Source organism: Spermophilus citellus, assembly GCF_964194105.1.
Source record: "Spermophilus citellus genome assembly, chromosome: 15".
NCBI lineage: Eukaryota > Metazoa > Chordata > Mammalia > Rodentia > Sciuridae > Spermophilus > Spermophilus citellus.
The window spans coordinates 78,318,775-78,338,656 of NC_138195.1; the positions used below are offsets into that span (position 1 = coordinate 78,318,775).

General features: G+C 39.8%; 2 protein-coding genes and 1 pseudogene across 3 annotated transcripts in view; 2 read left to right on the forward strand and 1 right to left on the reverse strand.

Moving 5' to 3' along the window:
• Positions 1 to 441: 441 nt before the first annotated feature.
• On the reverse strand, positions 442 to 759 carry LOC308634628 (thioredoxin-like; the record flags this gene model as incomplete). The annotated part of the gene is made up of 1 exon (XM_081268624.1): positions 442 to 759. The coding sequence occupies one exon, from the start codon at positions 757 to 759 to the stop codon at positions 442 to 444; it is 318 nt and encodes a 105-aa protein (XP_081124750.1).
• Positions 760 to 13,645: 12,886 nt separating this feature from the next.
• On the forward strand, positions 13,646 to 16,140 carry LOC308634433 (KAT8 regulatory NSL complex subunit 2-like; annotated as a pseudogene). Its single transcript has 2 exons — positions 13,646 to 14,518; positions 16,133 to 16,140. The product of its transcript is annotated as a KAT8 regulatory NSL complex subunit 2-like (transcript).
• Positions 16,141 to 17,999: 1,859 nt separating this feature from the next.
• Positions 18,000 to 19,882, forward strand: part of ADD3 (adducin 3) — a 119,382-nt gene continuing 117,499 nt past the window's right edge. Inside the window, exon 1 of the mRNA XM_081268533.1 lies at positions 18,000 to 18,204. The gene's annotated coding sequence lies outside the window, so the exon portion shown is untranslated. The remainder of the gene's footprint in view (positions 18,205 to 19,882) is intronic.

Here is a 19,882-nt window from a genome sequence, read left to right on the forward strand (position 1 = left end):
CTTTATTTTATTCATTTTTATATGGTGCCAAGGATCGAACCTGGGGCCTCGCATGTGCTAGGCGAGCGCTTTCTACCACTGAGCCACAATCCCAGCCCCAACTCAAATATTTCTGACCCCTAAACCCTCAACTGACTGCTAACTTTTATATTTTACCATTGACAAGTGAATGAAGAGATTAATGCATAAATGAATGAATTTAACCATGTACATCCTTTATTCCACTAATCTTTACAACTAGTAGAACAATCTCAAAAAGCAATTGGCTGGCATTAGTGATACAGTGTGGTTGCTGAAGAACAGTTTTTAAAAGGGTAGAATTAATATTTTATTGTCATTTATACTCAGATTGAATTGGGTACATAGTTTCCATACTTCGTATTTTCCGAAATTGCAAGCTTTAAACAGCTGATGGGTAGTTATGTTTTTCAGAAAACACGATTAGAGAAATTCATTAATGGTGGCTTTAAGCTTTTCTTTGTTAGTTCCAGAAAATTCACCCACCTTTTGGCCTTTTTTAAAAAACTGGAAGGTGGGCATGCATTTGACTTCACACTCCACAGCAACATCCTGACAGGCATCCACATCTACTTCCAGGAACAATGCATTGGAATATTTTTCAGAGAGAGAATGAAGGAAAGGCTTGATCATTTTGCAAGGGCCACACCAGTTGGCCGAGAAGTCAACTACCACAAGTTTATCTCCTGCAGCCTCCAAGGCTTCCTGAAACACTTCCTTGCTGTCGATCTGTTTCACCATTTTGCCTGTTGGGGGTCTGACGAGCAGCTGCTGGAGTGGATAGAAACAGATCCAAGGCGCCTGAAAGAGCTGGAACAAGGATATTTCTTTATATGAAAAAACTCGGCCCCTTGAAAAACTCAAACTCCAGTGCTTATTAACACTGGCTGTAATCAACTGAACTGACTTCTAGTAAATGCTAGATGTCAGAATGCCTACAGTACCAAGCTCAAGTAGATACTCCTGAGTCATGGAGACTTCTTTCTTATCACAGAAACCAGTTCTTAGCACACATCATATAGCTTATGGAAAATTATCTGATCACCAAATCTCCCCTCCTTTCTAGGAAAACACTCATAAGGGTCATACTCCAGTTTGTGACATATTGTCTCATGTAAGATCTTGAAGAAACAGTGGAGAGGAATAAAGGAACCCTGGGATGTCAGGGATTCTAGAATCTTCTCTTGTTCCTAGGGCTTGAATAGGTGGATGTCTTTACAGGGAAATAAACCAGTTGGTCTTTTGATTCTGAAGATCTTTTGATCCAAAGGAAAGAGATTAAGTTTATTCATTTTTCTGAAAAAGGTGTTCTTCATATAAGGACTCCTAAAATTTAGGAAAACTTAACCAGGTGCTTAGACATATTTCTAAACTTATCTATTCTTTTTTAAAAAACATTTTTAAGTTGTAGATGGACACAATATCTTTGTTTTATTTATTTATTTTTGTATCTGGTGCTGAGGATTGAACCCAGTGCCTCACACATGTGAGGCGAGCGCTCAGCCACTGAGCTATAGCCCCAGCCCCCTACACTTATCTATTCTTATTTTACTGTTTTCAGAATCACACAAATAGCTGGTCCTAGTGACTCACACCTGTAATCCCGGTAACTCAGGAGCCTGAGGCAGGAGGATTGCAAGTTTGAGGTCAGCCTCAGCAACTCAGTGAGGCCCTATGCAACTTAACAAGACCCTATTTCAAAACCAAAAAAAGGGGGGGTGGCTAGAGATATAACTCAGTAAGGCACCCTTGGGTTCAATACCTAGTACCCCAAAAGAAAAAAATTATACAAATAATGTTTCTACATGTAAAAGCTTCAAATATACGAGCACTAAAAGTAAAAAATGAAAACCTCTTTTGTGCTCCTGAGTCCACTCCTTGGAATTAATTACTATCAACATTGCTTCACATATAGACTTCTAACTTTTTTCTGAATACATATATCATATATTTATAACTGTATGAACACATAAATATGTACACACAAGAGTATGTGTATATACACATTCATATATACGAATATGGCGCTACTGTTCACATATTGTTTTGCAGTAGACTTTTTCCTTTAACAGTGAGTCAAGACATCATGCCAGGTCACCTCATGTTTCATTAAGAATGCAGAGTATCCCATTTTATGGGTTCCTTATCTTATTTTGACTATTCTCCTACCAAAAGCCATAGATTATTTCTTCTGTTTACTATTGGAAACCACATGGCAATGAACAAGGACGAATACCTTGTGTGAATGCTCATACACAGACTTCTAGGCAGGTGATGTACCACTGAGCTATATCCACAGTCCACATGAGGATTTCTATGGGGTAACTTCATTTTCATAAATGTGCTTGGCCCAAGAGTCCCATGTTTTGACTTTTTTGTAGTTATCAACAAACTCAAGAGGAGACTTTTTAAGCTTCTATCCCTAAGGAAATTTTCCATGAGGTTTCAACTGACTGTGAGATCCATGGCTCTGAATTATCTCAATCCTAAATCCACATGCTTCCTTTACAGCAAAGTTAACATGTTTTATGTATTGCCATAATCTCTCCTCTAAGGTACACTTCAAACTATCTTTTATTTCAGAAGTAATTATTTATTTGCAGCAAAATTCAGAAGCCTCTTTTGCTTCAAGTAAGAGAATAAACTCCATTTCCATTGCAACATTTTTCCCCCTGGTCAGCATACACACACCTACAACTTTATTAAGTCCATCTTTAAGTTTCCTTCTCCTTTTCTAATTGTATGAACAAAAGAATATGTGGATTGATAAGAAAGGGAACTGCATGGAAATGTATAGGAAGTGACTTCACTGAAGACTGGAACAAGGGAAAAGTTAAGAAAATTGAAGAACAAACCATTGAAACAAAAATCTGAAATAATGCCCTAAACTCCTCAGGCCTCAATAAATACTGATTTTTTATTATAGTCTAAGAAAATGATCCTCAATAATTTTATAAGCAAATGTGAATTTTAGAAATTGTTTTAATCCTTTCAACAAATGTCCTGCATTGTTTGCAATGTCTCCATCAGACAGATAAGGAAACTCAGTCTCATAGAACTGATGCCCTTTGGTCAAGATTTTACAGCCAGCAAAGTACTTAAGTTGGGGCCCAGACTCAGGTTCACCTGATTTTCTTTCCACTGAACTGCATTGTTTCTCCTGCCATCCAAGTTGCCAGTTCAAAACTTCACAGTGAGAATCAAGACTAAGGAATGGAGGTGCCAAGATGCAGAACTTGGCTCAGCATGAGGAACATAAGGAGATGAGTGCCCTTTCATGGGAGGTCAGGGGACAGGTCATTTGTTGGAGATTTTGTAGGTGAAATTCCCAAAGTGGACCAAACACTGGATCAAATGACTTCCAAGTCCTCTTCCAACTCTATTGGACTCCCACACCCATTTTACAGATAGGGAAACAACAATTGAGAGACCTCCTCAAATCCCCAGCTAACTAGTGCAGAATCTGGTAATTCTTTTACTGGCCTACTAGAAAATGCCTACTTTCAAGTTTGCAGACTTTCTTGCATCTTATCTACATAGCGTTGGATCCCTTTACCAATTTGTTTGTGACTGGCTAATCTAGGTTCCACTTGATATCTACAACGAATGTATGTGATCAGGGGCAGCGGGTGTCACACTTTTCTCCTCCAATCTCTTCCAAGAACAAAGGCACAGAGGCACCCTAGTCACCCTGTATCCTCCTACTTCTTGGTAATATTTTAGACTCTGAATCCAGTACTGTACAAAAATCTTGATGATATACCTATACATTAAAAAAAAAAAAAAAAAAAAAGAGCAATGTCCTAGGAGAAGCAGGGCTAGAATATTCCCAGAAAACACAACAGTCAAACCCAACCACAGGGCCATCCTGTGAAAATTCTGGCAAACTTTTGAAGAGCAAGCAGGGTTGTGCTGATTTTATCATCCCATTTGGTGAGAAAAATAAAGAAGACTAGGAAGGTCTTTAAGAAACCACACCTTCTGGGCTGAGGCAGTTGCATCTTGGCCAGACCCCAGGGAGATTGGCTCAGAAAACACCCCCGGTGGTTGAAGAGCCTCTCCTGTTTGAGAATAGGCTATTTGCTGTGTGTGCCACCCAGACTCCATGATACAAGTCCCTGGCAGAGAAATGAAACCACCCATCATGAAAAGAACCCACCACTCTGAGAGAGACTGTTCCCCCATCCCCCTCATCCCAAATTCTCTGTAACGAGATAGAAAGTGAATTTGAAAACTGTGGGCCTTGATAGTGTATTTGACTTTGATTAGATACCTAAATTCTTACTATTGAACTTAATGTAAAACCTGGGAAAGCAAATTGCTATAAAGGCTGCTAGAAAGGCTTACCATTAAGTTAACAATTAACATGCAAGTAATTTGACTCCCAGGAAACCTATTTATTTAGACTACCTGGCTCAGGTAGCTTTTTATGTGTCTTTTTAAACGTTCAAACGGTCAAAGGGCCTCAACTACAGGTAGAGGAAAAGATTAAGTATTTTCTCACTGAAAGGCCAAACCATGTTGGCAGATGGAAAGAGAAGGGATTGAGATCCATTCTGGTGCTAAGATTCAAAATCCAACCTCTGCCATTTACCAGATCTTTGATCTTGTGCAAATTACTTAAATTCTGAGTATCTCTGTTCCAGTTTCTAAATAAGTATAATAGGCTAATACCTGGTGGAGTTGTAAGGACTAAATGAAATAATGAAATGATGTACTTAGAATAGTACCTGGCACACGGTAAGTGACACTATTACATATTTTAAAGATAAGAATGTCCACATCATGAACAACCAGAATAATGGGAAGTTATACTCTACATATATATACTATGTCAAAATACATTTTACTGTCATGTATGACTAATAAGAACCCATTTTTAATTAAAAAAAAGATTAAAATGGTGATCCTCCCACTTCCTGTATTTGAAATGAAAATAATTTGCCATGCAGAATCAATATGGTTTTATATTCAGATATGTTATGTTTAGCTTTCACTAATAGCAATGACTATTAAAAATATAAAATAAGGGCTGGGGATGTGGCTCAAGCGGTAGCGCGCTCGCCTGGCATGCGTGCAGCCCGGGCTCGATCCTCAGCACCACATACAAAACAAAAGATGTTGTGTCTGCCGAAAACTAAAAAATAAATATTAAAATTCTCTCTCTCTCTCTCTCTCTCTTTAAAAAAATATATATAAAATAAAAAATTAACTAGTTCTCACATTTGATCTCTCTTTACACTACATGTAATCTGCAAGTGATTAGATTTCATTTTTATTACTTCTGTTAAACTATAACATGGTTGTTATCTCTCCCTGGGCGTGGTTCACACTCAAAATGCTGTTGGCTTTGTTCAGCATCCTATCTGTTGTTATTTTATTTTGACAATCACTGTGAATGAGATTGTGAGAAACTTGTCTTATGCAGGGCATAGTGCTCATAAGACACAAGTTATTAATTTCTTAGAGTCTTAAAGAGTTGTAGGTCTTTCTAAAAGTAGGGAAAGGAGGAAGGTCAACAAATGACTAAGATTTAACCCAAATGATTAAAAGGACAGGATGTTCTTCTTTGTCCCTAGGGACCACAGAAGGAAATGAGAACTAAATTTAATGTTATGAGTTCTCATGTTCATAAATTAATGTCTTAGGTTTATGTGTCCTAGTAATTATGCACTGCATTGGAAAGGCTTATCCTGAAAGTTTAGTCTGAAGGTAGAAATTCAGCAACTGAGTTGGCTGGATAGAAACTGTGAAATAAAATTGTTGAGAGTTTCTAGCAAGGTATTTATCTCACGTGTAAACACGGGGAAAATCTGTAAAGTAAAATTTAGGTGTCATTTCCCACCTATCATGCCCTTCCCTCCTCAAGGGCAGGGCAGATGGATGTCAAGCTATGGGAGCTTTTCACTCTCCTCTGTGCTATTCAGGCTCTGCTATCAGACATTTGCATATTAGTGAAAATTTAGGTCACTGTGTTACTGTTCCCTGGAAGAATTTATTCTGAAAGCTTTATATCTAATTGTAGATTGCAAGATTTTTATGGGTGTCATAGATCATATTGCAAGCAATTGAGATGGCTCCAACTAACTTAAACAAGACGAGGATTTATTGGAAGAAAAGGCTCGTGGCTCCTATTGAAGGAAAAGCTGAAGAATTAGGTCTGGGAAAGAACAAGAGCCAAGTGAGTTCCATGAGATCTTTGAAGTAGTATCTAATCACGGATTCTTCAGGGACCTTCCCTGAGCAGATCTTTTTAAGTCTTTGTGTTGCTTTACTTGAGGTTCACAAGCTAAGGAAGGAACATCTGGTTGGTCCAGTTTGGAGCCAACCCCTATCTCAGGGAAGGACAGGGTGCCAAGATTGCAGCAATGGGGCAAAATAAAAGTTCTGCAGGGCTGAGGTTGTGGCTCAGTGGTAGAACTCTTGTCTAACATATATGAAGCACTGGGTTTGATTCTCAGCACTGCATATAAATAAATAAAATAAAGATCCATTGACAACCAAAAAATATTTTAAAAAAGAAGTTTTGCAAAGGAATATTGGGGTACCCTTACTGGAAAAGGAAACAGATGCTGTGCAAACAGAATACACATTTACTATAACCCTCAAGTAACAGAATTTCACATATGTATAAATAGGGACACGTAAAAGAGGAGTGTATCTTGCTTCCCTGGAAATCCTAGCATTTAGGTCACCATTTTTCTTTACTTGATGAATGCTTCTGAGACCCTTTCCTGGTCTCCAGCGACAGTGTGTAAGTCAAATGAGATAGAGGGGACTCCAGAATTCCTTCACTGGTTCTCTCAAAAGTTTTTAAATCAACATCTTGTGGGGCTGGGGTTGTGGCTCAGTGGTACAAGGCTGGTCTAGCATGTGTGAGGCACTGGGTTTGATCCTCAGCACCACATAACAAATAAATAAATAAAATGAAGGCATTGTGTCCATCTACAACTAAAAAAATATTTTTTAAAAATCAACACCTTGTGATTTGACTGTATTTGAGAATATCAGTGAATGCTTAAAACTATGTTCTAGTCCTTTGAAATGCCACTGAAATGTGGTTTTAAGGTAAATAGTTGAATGAACACCGATATATTCAACCCACTGCACTAGCTTACAGTCCAAGGCCCATCTACAGTGCTGCCTAAATATGTAGTTCCAACTCCAGATCTAAGATAGCAGAGTTTTCCTGGAGAGGGGTTACGGTAGAGGTTGATTCTAAACTTTCAATAAGCTGCCCAGGTGGCTAGTGTATACTTAAGTTTGAGAAACACTGAACCAGACTCAGCAAATCCCAGTATCTATTGAGCATATACTGTATGTCTGTTGATGTTCTAGACTCAAGAGATAGAACAATGAACAAAGATTCTGTTGGAGGGAAATGGATGCCAGATAAGCATGAAAATTAAGCTAGGGCTGGGGATGTAGCTCAGTGGTAGAGCCTTTGCCTGGGGTGTGTGCGACTCCGGGGTTTGAGCCCTAGCACCAAAAATAAATAAATAAAACAAAAATTGGAATTAACAAGGTAATTATAGAGTGGAACAAGTTCTCAGAAGGAAGAAAAATGGGTAATTGCAAACTGAACAGAAGTGTTTACCTTTGCACATTATTTCTTCTCAAGGTCTCTCCATCTCAGGTAATGGTACTGCCATCCATACCCAGGTGCTCAGGCCAAAGACTGGGACATCACTCTGGATTGGTTGCTCTCCTTCCCTCCTTTCCCTCACCTGCCTGGCACACTCCATCAGCAAGTCACTGCCTCAAAAAGAGACCAAGTCCATTCACTTTTCCTCTTCTCCACAACTAACCTTACAAGACCCCATTCTCTCTTACATGAATGACGTAAATGGCTTCCCAGGGTCTAACCGTGTCTCTATAGTACATTCTCCACATAGCCAGAGTGAAATTTCAAAAATGTAAATGAGACTGTATCCATCCTTGGCTTAAAACCTTCTAAAAAGCCAAACTCCTCACCCTGTATCAGACCTACAGGGTCCAGCCCCCACCCGGTCTCTGGCCTCATCTCAGGGCTCTCTGCCTCTGACTACTGTACTCCACCAGTGTGCTTTTCCCTCAGTGCCTCAGACATGTCACACTTGTTCCTGCCTCATGAACTTTGAACTTACTTGTCCCTCCAGCTGCCAACGACAGATCATTTGACTCTCAGCTCCTGCAAACAAAAGGAGTACCCTACCCCACCGAGTCATTGTTAATGGTCTGTTTTATTTTCTTCATCGCCTTTATTTATTTAAGCATTAACATCTGTTTTCCTAGTATAATAAAACCTTCATGTGCACAGAGGTTTTTGTCTGTTTTGTTCACTGCTCTGTCACTAGCACCAGAAAACTGGCCAGCACCTAACAGGAATTCAACCCATACTGTTGTCTGAGTGAATGAATTGAGGGAGTTGATTAATTGAGCAGAAAGTAACCCAAGGTGAGGTGACTTAGGCTATCAGTAAACAAAGGCCAAGTGTGTCAGGGTTATAAGTTTAGCTGCTTCTTGGCCTTTTGGCTAAGATCAAGTGCAGGGTTATGGGTTTGGGAATAACATAAATTCTAAAGTTGCCCTACACAAACTCTTGATTCCAGGCAAACAAGTTTACTTTCTGTGCTAACAACATACCTAATTCCCCGGTCCCTATTCAGCAAAAAGTCCTGAGTTATACATTCACCAAGAGCAGAGTGCTGTGGGACCTGTCTCAGAAAAGGAACATAAATGCCCGTGTCTTTGCAACCTCCATTATCAAAAGACACTTCTCCATCTTACCCCCCAGGAGAATTCTGTTTTTCAGAAATAGAGACATTGTCCCTGTTTTCTCCAGCAGGAATTGATCTCTCTCTTCCTTTAATCCATTTCAACTCTATATATTCTCTGATTCTGGTATACTTACCAACTGTGTGTTGCATGCAAGTTGTTCAGCCCCTCTGAGCCTCAGTTTCCATGTATAAAAAACAGAATTAATGATATTGACTTAACAGAATTGCTATCATGATTAAGTATAACATATATAGAACTCCAAGCCTAGTGCTTGGCACATAATCATTCACTAAATGATAGCTAGAGCAATTATTATTTCTTCATATTGCTAATAAAACTATAATTGTGTCTTAATTATTAAAATAGAAAACAATACTGATAACAAGGCAGTTACTATCTCACATTAGGTGATTTTGCAATCCAGTTGTTTCGTAAGTTTGCATTGTTTTCCCAGTTAGATTTTGGCTGAGGATATATTTTAAGATTTTTGTTTTGCTTTGTTTTGTTTTTATTATAATTCTCCCAAAGACTAGTGTGTTGTTTATAACAAGGACTAAGAACAATTTGTTGCAAATAAGGTGATTATTTGTAGCCCTGATAGTTAAAGATTCACATCATGTCATAATATAAGCTGATTTGGAAAATCAGATCAATTTGGTCTATACTTTTTGTTTACAGACGGTATGCTGGCATAAGCTTTGCCTTTCATTCGTTCAACAAATGCTTTTTGACACCTACTATGCGCCATGCACTATTGTAGGCAACTAATGAAGCCTTCTAAAGAAGGAAATTATGATGCCAGACATTGGCAACACATGCCTATAATTCCAGAGACTCAGGAGGGTGAGGTAGGAGGATCAAAAATTTGAGCCCAACCTCAGCAACTTAGAGAGGCCCTAAGCAACTTAGCAAGACTCTGTCTCAAAGTAAAAAATAAAAAGGGCTGGGGATGTAGCTCAGTGGTAAAACACCCCTGGGTTAAATCCACAGTACAAAACAAAACAAAAAGGGAAATTATAGAGGAACTGAGCATGTAGCCCTGAGGCAGAGTACATGCTTAGCATGCGTGAAGCTCTAGGTTCAATCTCTAGAACCTCTTCAAAGAAATAAATAACATAATAAAATTATGGCATTAACTTGTCAGTCTTTCTTCATGTTTATAAATTCCACTTTTGCAATTGCTTATTCCTCCTGAAAGACTTGCTTACATGTTAGAATCTAAGCACTTAGAGAATATGCAGAATATAGAGCATAATGAACAGTTAGGTTCTAGGGTTTGAGTCCGAGCTTTGCTAATTCTCTACTTTGAGCTCCAGAGCAAGTTACAGAAGAACACTAAGGCTCTAGCCTCAGTTCCTTCATCTGTAAAGTGAAAATAATAATAGTACCTTTAAGGATTATTATAGATATTAACTTAAATAACACATATAACACATTCAGCAATGGCATGTTTTATTTTTTTTATTATTTATTTGGTGCTGGGGATTGAACCCAGGGCCTGGCACATGCTGAGCAGTTGTAGCTCTACCACTGATCTACAACCCCAGCCCAGTACTCGAATAAAATCTCAAAATATTAGTTGTCATTAAACTAGTAGTTCATATTATTCTATCAAGCATACTAAGAACAGTGGACAAGAAGAATGCACCTGTAAACTCATTCTTAACAAGGAGACAGGGAATGAACATATGCTTCAATTTTACCATGTGTCAGGCATTAGAACAGAAGTCCTATGTGTTGCCATTTTATCCTCACAACACTGTCAAACAGGTATTATCTTACAAGTGAGGATACCAGGGCTCAGAGAGCTTAAGTGTCTTAACCAAATTTACACAGAAATGGTGCAGCCAGGTTCATCTTTATCCAAACCTGTCTCACACAATGAAACAGGAGCTGCCTGCCTTGCACTTGTTCTGTCTCTGAGATTCTACACACATTGCATAGTTTCTACAGGACAGCAGTGATCCAAGTGGTGAACATGAGACTCACCTGTAGCGCTTAAAAGGTCCTGAGCCCAGGGCTTCAACCTAAAAGATGCTAATTCAGTAAATTTGGGGCAGGGCCCAGGAACCAGCATTTTAGGAAACACACCAAGTGATTCTATTGCAGGTAGTTCCTGATCTCATTCTATAAGACAGTCATAATGATTAATACCTGTTTTAAGATAATTTAATCTATATATTAAAGATCAGCTGTTGAAGTGTTATCCTAACACTTCAACAGCTGATCTTTAATATATAGATTAAATTATAGATTCTTTATAGTGGAAAGACATATATGCAACTAATATAAGTTTTGTACAATAATTGAACTGCATTTATTTTACAATTTCTCCATGTAGAAACTGATGACTCAAATGGAGATCATGTGAGTTTTTATGTGCTACCTCTGAGTGGGCCTTTCAGTAGGAGTATCTTATTTGTAGTAGATCTTTGCTTATTACTTTAGTCATGATGATTTTAAGTTACCAACTAGAAAATGAATAAACACTTTTAATAATAAACACTTTATTTCTTAAAAAAAAAAAGGAGGATCCTGAGGGCGATATTTCACTAAAGTTACAGGGATGTATCAAGCCTGATTACTTAAACAGTTGTATAAGGATCTGTCAGGTACTTAGCTGAGGTAATTCCTTTAAAATAAACCATATAGGTCACATAGCGCTAATAAAATATGTTGATGAATCCTTGAGTATTGCCCTGATTATGTCTCCGTGAGGAATGGAGAACTCATTAGCATGAGCTCCCTGTCGATCCTCCCTGTCTTGTTCCCCAAGTACTTTCCAGACAGGTTTGGCATAAAAGGATGATCGAAATGTATGTAGTATGGCCAAGTTTCAAATGAATGGTTCATCTACCCCACTGATTAAATACCTGACATTACGTAGTATGAAAAGCCTGCTGTGCTTCACTTTTCTGTCTCAAAACTTTAAAAAGGTAAATTTGAGGGCTGGGGGTGGAATAAAAAAAGAAGGCACTCTTACAAATTCTTGGCTCTTTGATATTCATCTGCAGATGCATATTTCTTACGCCAGGGGAAAACCCTCAAAACTGAGAAGTTTTCAAATTGGGAATAGCAGGTGTGTGTATGTGTGTGTGTGTGTGTGTGTGTGTGTACAGAGACAGAAAGAGAGAGAGAGAGAGAGAGAGAGGAGAGACAGAGAAGGAGGAAGGGAGAGGCCTGTTTGTTTTCTCAAACAATAAGTAGTAAAACAGGTTGTTTAGGATAAAGTCCCTTGAACTAGGTAATTGATTTTAAATATATCTACCTATAATAACATCTTATACTTATGTAGTGCTTTGAAAAGTTCAAAGCATTTTTACATTTATATATGTCACCTGAACTTCAAGCCAACCCTTTAAATTAGGGAGAGCAGGTCTTATAACCCTCCAGCACCATTGAAAAGATGGCTAAACTGAGGCACAGGCATGTCAAGAAATTCGTTTGAGGTCAACCAGCTGGTGTCACAGCTAGAATTAGAACACCAGAAGTTTGAAACTGAGGCCTGTGTTTTCTTGGCAGAAAGTGTCTGTGCTACAGCTAGATCTACCCAGAGTTCATGTAGAGATTTGTGACTACAGCTTAATTGAAGAATACAAAGCAGGCATGCCTAAAGAGTTCTACAGAAAGGAGATTGTGTCTTTTACAGGGTGACTCTCTTAGGACAGGGAGGTAGAGAATGGAGTCAGTTGTTTTGGACAATGCAAATTAAAAACAAAAAAACCACTTTGTAATCACTTTCAGAGTATTTTGGGGGGTGATTCATTCATTAAATCATGTATTCATTTTTTAAAGTATCTATTAAGTGTCTTTGTATAAGAGATTGTGCTCAGCACTCTGGGAAGATGCAAAGAAAATACATTTAATTTTTTTAGGGGGATTGCTTTGAATTCAATACAGATAATTACCATTTTATTAATTGTTCATCACCACCTTGTAGTTGAAATGAAAAGCATTCCTTGCAAAGAAGCAAGATAAATAAAAACAGATGAAGGAAACTGGGCAACTAATTTCCTTCAATTTTCTCCCTGTAGGAGGCCTTTTTTTTTTTTTTTTTTTTTGATACAGGGGATTGAACTCAATGGTACTCCACCACTGAGCCACATCCCCATTTTTATTTTGTATTTTATTTAGAGACAGAGTCTCACTGAGTTGCTTAGTGCCTCACTGTTGCTGAGGCTGGCTTTGAACTCGCGATTCTCCTGTAGTAAATGTTTGCTTATTTCTTTAGTCATGATGATTTTAAGTTACCAACTAGAAAATGAATAAATAATAATAAACACTTTTTTCCTTTAAAAAAAAGGAGGATCCTGAGGGTGATATCTCACTAAAGTTACAGGGATTTATCAAGTCTGATTACTTAGATAATTGTATAAGCTTCTGTCAGGTATTTAGCTGAGGTAATTCCTTTAAAAAGTTTAAAGTATTTTTACATTTATATATGTCACCTGAACTTCATGCCAACCCTATAAAGTAGGGAGAGCAGGTCTTAAAACCCTCCACCACTACTGAAAAGATGGCTAAACTGAGGCACAGGCATTTCAAGAAACTTGTTTAATTGTTCTGCCAGGTACACAACAGATTTTAACCCCAATGATTCCTTGCACCTGGGGAGACTGGGCTTGAGTTAGCCCATATTCCTGTCAGGAATACAAGATCCATTTAAGGCCAAGGAGATACCTTCAATGTGGTGGGGGTCAGGGAGGATGATGTTAAAGGGGAGGCAAAGTCTACAGAGCTTGGGAACTTGGGAGGGCGGCAGGGAGTTACAGTGCATACCCTGCGAGGCTGACTTCTGCCTGCCCTCTAGAAACCTACCTACCCATGGTCTATCAGGACTTTGTGGAGTAGGCATTTTCTGTAAGGGATGTTCTTCTGTGAACATGCCTGTAGGAATGCCCTAGCACTTCATGCTCAAATGAAGTAGACCAATGCAGGGCATATGGGTGAAACCCTGTTGTGCCAGCTGAGTCCATATGCTAAGACAGCACTGGGCTCTCAGACTCCAGAAAGTAGTTGAAGCAAAGAGAGCAGATACTGGACATGCTAGTGTCTACATGGCTGAAGAAGTGGCGCTGATTATAGGTGAGAAACTGGTTCATTTGCAGTCTTTGTACATTGATCGGTTTAAACGACTTCAGCATCTGCTCAAGGAGCAGCAGCGTCTATACTTACATAATTGCAAAGTGGAACATAAAGCTCTAGGTAGTAGTCTCCTTACTGGCCCATAGGGACTTTTGGCCAAAGAACAAGAGAATTTAAAGCAATTAAAATGTCTCTAATGGTATTGCCAACGCTAGAGTGGAAGTCTTGCAACACAGGCAGCTGAAGAGATGCAGAATGCTGGCCACAAATGATGCCACTCAACAGGATATTTGTTGTTCTATTCAGTGGTGCTTGGCCTTTGTGGATGATGTTCATTGTTCCAATCAGTCTCTCTCAATGACCAGACACTGCCTTACCCATATTTGTCAGGACACAAATCAGTTTCTTTTCAAATGTTGCCAGGGATCTGAAGAGATACCTTACAACAAACTGGTGGGTATAAGCCTCTCTGAGGATCCGTGCTGTCCATTGCATTTCCAGTTGACTCCTCAGATGTATAAACTGGAGCAGGTACTGTCTGTGCTAGACAATCTGGAAGCCCCGCCTATGGATTTGTACTTGAATGCTACTGAGCTTCAGCCCATTGAGAGTTTACCAGTGGAGTTCAGTGACGACTTGGATGTTGTTGCTAATGGTATGCAGGGTATAGCAGTGCCTTCCTTCACCCTTGCTTTTTTTTTTTTTTTTTTTGGCACCAGGGATTGAACTCAGGGGCACTCAACCACTGAGCCACATCGCGAGCCCTGTTTTAGATTTTATTTAGAGACAGGGTCTCACTGAGTTGCTTAGTGCCTCACCATTGCTGAGGCTGACTTTGAACTTGCGATCCTCCTGCCTCAGCGCCAGGAGCCGCTGGGATTACAGGACTGCACCACCTCGCTGCTTTCACCACCCTTGCTTTTTGATCCTTCATTAACTGTTGAAGCTCATTTAGTCAAAGAATTCACTGAAGGCCCAGGAGATATTTTGGCAAGTAAAGAACAATCCCAATTAGCCTTCCATCACACAGTAACCTGGGCCATTTACAGATGGCTAGAGATGGGTACACATCCCAGGGATCAGTAAATTCTGAAAACTGCTGTGCACTGTTGCCTCAAAGTGGATTGGCTACAGCAAATGGAAAAACAGAATCTACTGCTAACAGTTGAGAATTTGTTCTGGGAACCTTATGACTTCAATGGATTTCACTTTCCCTCTCTTCAAACAAGTATCATTGATCATCTCTCACTAAACAGGGGCAACCCAGTTGTTTTGTTCTGGGTTATAGAAAACCATAGTCAAGTAAAACTATACTTAGGGGGATGGGCCAATAGTGTCCAAAAGTTATGAGTTTCTTTCTACCCTAGGCAAGGAAGATAGGGATTACCTATCTTTGAAATTGAGTGTTTGAGACTATGTCAAAGGGGAAAGTGATATCTTTGTAATGGGATTTCTTAAGTAATGGACAGGAATCCACAGAGGTGATTAGGTGAGGGCTATGTTTATAAATGGTACCGTTGAGATACTGGTTGCTCCAGTGCCTGGTTGTCTTTATCTAAAGGCCTACATTTTAGCTTTTCCTCACCTCAACTTAATTGAGCAGTTTGAACCCTTTCTCCAGTGAACTCCAACTTTATCCTGAGACAGTTAAGGACTGGGCCCCCTTTAATCATCCATCTTGCTTCTAACCATGTAAATTTCTGCAGTGGCTATGTCATGTAAAATATAGTAAAAATCTATTGTATATAGTTTCTATTAAATGTTAAAATGTCATGAAAATGTAAAACAAAACAAAAAAAGAAACAAAAGATTTAAGGGAAAATATTGGAATAAGGCCTCAAACTTTCAATATCCCCAAAGCATCCCTAAAAGCCAGAAATAAATTTCTACAATACTTTCCCTTCCCTGGCTCCAAAAGGAACTTTGTCAGGCATGCTTAAGGGTGTGTATCAAAGGAAACAACACCAGTGGGTGCAAGGAAACAGACTACAGAGTAATCCAAGGTCCGGTCATTTGGGTGCAAGCTAAACAAGAGTTTGCTAGTGGGTGGTGTGGGTTCCCTGGAAGTCTTGTTTTTAACATTTCCCTGGGCAGCTTTTCCTCAATTACTAGAATAAATGTTTCCAAATATGAAGGCAAAATTTGTGTTAATACTTACATTATCAGTACTTTTTTGAAATATTTCTTTAGTTTATACTATATGCACACAATGTCATTGAGTATCATTGAGTATAATTACTTTTTTTGTTGTTGTGACATGTCCTCTCAGTCCCCTAGATGAGAATGTGAAACAGTGTATATATTCATAAGTATTGTCTATTTGCCTGTGTGAAGAGTGGGAGTTAACCCCAGCTCTATCCCTAACACTGTCCCATTTTGCTTCTCTGGGCTGCCATGTTTTCTACTTGTAAAATTACACATTTGTAGTAGATGAGCTCTAAAATCGGTTTCAACTCTGCCATCCATTGATGCTCCAGTTAAAAAATGTTTCAATTAGGGATTGGGGTTGTGGCTCAGTGGTAGAGTGCTTGCCTAGCATGTGTGAAGCTCTGGGTTTGATTCTCAGCACCACATATAAATAAATAAAGGTCCATCAACAACTAATAAAGTATTTTTAAAAACTGTTTCTGTATATTTAATGAACCTCATAGTGTTCCAGTCAACCAGTAGCCTTAACAATACAGTGGAGTTCTACTTTAGGAAAATTTGTCATAGTCGGGTATACAATCATAATTCAGATAAAATTAAGTTTATTTACTTTACAAAGTGATTATTTGATTTACAAAATAACTTCAGAATAGTAGTGAATAACAAACCCTGGTTGTACATTTAAATACAGGTTTAATTTTAATCTACATTTTTTGATAATTTAGAGTGGGGCATATTTGCATTAAATAACAAAAATATAAACATGCGAATGTCATAAAACCACAGTATTTTGGAATGTTAAAGGGCCCTGGGAAATTTGAATCCAACTTCCACATTTTACAAAATAAGAATGTAAGAACCAAGTAAGGTTTGTTACTTGCTTAAGACTATTCAGGTAATCACCAAAGGCTGTGCCAAAAAAAAAAAAAAATCAATGGCAGAATATTTTTCATATTTTTCTCTAGTCATATTTTTAGACCACACCTCCACATTCACCTATGGGGAAAAAAAGTCACAGATATTCAGTGTGTAAATCAAGGATATGATTAAAAATAAAATTTGCAGTTACAATTTAAATTCATATGTGGACACAACGCATTTTAATAGTTCCTAATAGATCTGCCTGCTTTAAAGTAAGCTAAGTCACATGAGTTTCTTAATTTTGCTGGCCTTTGAATTGATACTGAAATAATAGTACTCTGCAATCATTTTCTAAAATTATTTTAGATGTTTTTAAAATAAATACTGTGATTTTTATAACACATGAGTAAAACTGAAAATTTTCAATAATATATATATTTTTTTTTTTTAATATTTATTTTTTAGTTTTCGGCGGACACAACATCTTTGTTGGTATGTGGTGCTGAGGATCGAACCCGGGCCGCACGCATGCCAGGCAAGCGCGCTACCGCTTGAGCCACATCCCCAGCCCCAATAATATGTTTTCTATTTCTGGCATCACTGAAACTCCAGGTATGCTTATGGGTGTTAGTAGGACTTGAATTCATTGCTCCCCTTACATAAATGAGTTGTATTTTATCATTCTTTCCATTGTTGTATTAAGTACCAAATAGCCTCCCTTTCTATAGTTATTTTAGCACCGTACTTAGAAATTAAATATTAACAAAAGTTGCAAATCAATTTCAAGGCACGTGGCTTTAGTTTTGCTATTAAGCCCAATGTTGGAAGTTAGAAGGGTTCTTTAAAACTAGTGCTTCTAGCGTTTCATTGACTCACCCTAAAATCGGTGCCTCTGTCCCTTGGTCACCCAGTTAATTTTAACCTTGACCTCCCACAGCTGTATTGCTTTACTCAGTCTAAAAAACTCCCTGATTCCACCCTTTCTGCCTCTTATGAAGCAATAGTGGAGAGGAAAAACAAAACCCATTCCTTTTAGAAAGATTCCGCCTCCTCTCTTATAAAGCAGGCGCCTAATGGTAATTGTGGAGTCTCTACTAAGTCACACACTTTACTACTCAGCCTTGGGAGAAGCAAGCAGCAGTTGCTGCTGTTTCTGCTATTGCTGCCGCTGCTGCTGCCGCCGCCGCCGCCGCCGCCGCCGCCGCGCCGCTGCTGCCGCTGGTCCAAGGCTGCAGTGAGTGTCTGTGCAGCACTGCAGAATCCACACCTACAGAACCGAAGACAGACACACACGTCCTCAACCCTGCACTCAAGGAAGCTTAGGATCTTCAGGTAAGCAGATCTTTTATCCATTTTGCTCAAAAATCCTTGTGGGAAAGGGACTGATTGTGCAAGATTGTTCATTAGACAAGCTTACAATCATTATGTGAATTTGTCTTCCTTTGATGGTGATGGGGTCTAGATTTGTGACTGGCGAAAGCCCCGTTTTGTGGAGACTGTTATCTGATATGTGTGCCCTTAGTATACTTTTTAAAAATTTTTGCTATTCATAAAAAGGCTAACCATGATGCATGAAAAGCTTTTCATTTTTTTCTTTTTAAATGCAAGAAAACATCCAGCCACTCCCAGTATCTCTCACAAATACTGCAGATATTTTTAAATGCCAAATAAAATGACAGGCTGAGCATTTTCTAAATATTGTTTTCTCCCCCAAACTCGGAAGTCTTCCCCGCGGTTGTTTAGGAGTATTTAAAAATATGAAGGCATGGTCAGATTAGAAAAAAAAATAGGAGATGGTGGTAGAATAAAATTTCTATTAACCTTAGTGCCTTAGTCCAGTGGAGAGAGAAAATGAGCATAAATGAATCACAGCTTGTGCCCAGATTCATTTTTCCACACTTCATATGTGGGAAGAGGAAACTACATTTTAATTAACACATTTTTTAGGGAAGAAGGAGGGGATGAAGATGAGGGGGATGGTGAGAGGTATTTGAGGGGGAAGAGTCTGCAGATGAGGAAGGAAATGAAATGGACTGTCGCCAGTGCCTTGGAAACGACGAGAGATAAGGGTGGGGATTGAAGTTTGTTGTGTGTATTAGGGTGGGGTTGACCCAAGGGACCATGAATCACTAGAATGGCGCTCTGAGGGGTGTGCTTGCGGGTGAGGACGTGTGCAGGAGGGATATGCAAGTCGTGGGTGGCAGAGAAAAGTGTGCGCTGTGGGGAGGTCTATTTCGAGAACAGGTTGGGGGTGACAAACGTGTCTCCGTGGCGGGGGTGGGCGGCCGTGTCACCTGTGGATGGATCCCCAGCCCTGCAATTGTTGCAAAGTTTGCCCGGTCTCGAATTCATTTTGAAAGCTGCTGGCGGCCGGCGCCTTGACCTCTCAGAGGTCAGCTCTCTTAAGGTTACCAGGCGAGGGGCCAAACCGTGAAGACTCTCGACAGGTCCAAACTAAGAACTGAGACAGCCGTCTCTCAGCCCCTGAGTGGTTGGGTGTGTGTGTGCGTGCGAGTGTGGGGGGATCGCCTCCAAAGGCAAATGTGCTAAGAAAATCCAGGACCCTCCTATGGGGGGCGTGCGGAGGTCGAACTTTAGCAGTGGCCTCCCCATGGAGACCCAGCAGTCAGTGTGGGCGGCGCAAAGGCACAATCCAAAAGCTGCTGCTCAACCTCGAAAGTCGCTGGGGAGTTAGTTCAGGTTAGGGCGGGAGACATTTCCGAGGCTCCCCTCCTCCAGCTCGCGGTCTGGTTTCCGTCGGGGTCGTTTCCCCCTCCGGCCGCGGAACGCAGCTGCACAGCCAGAGAAAGACGTTGTAGAGGCGCCAGGCAGCCGCCCCGCAATAGGCCCTCGGGGCTACAGAGCTTCTAGGCCCCCACCACCGCAGCTGCACGGACGCGGAGCGGGCGGCCCCACAGGGGTCCGCGATAGGCGGGACCAAAGCGTGTGAGGGGCGCGAGGGGCGGGGTCAGAGAGAGCCAGGGCCCGTCAGGGGCAGGACCTACAGGAG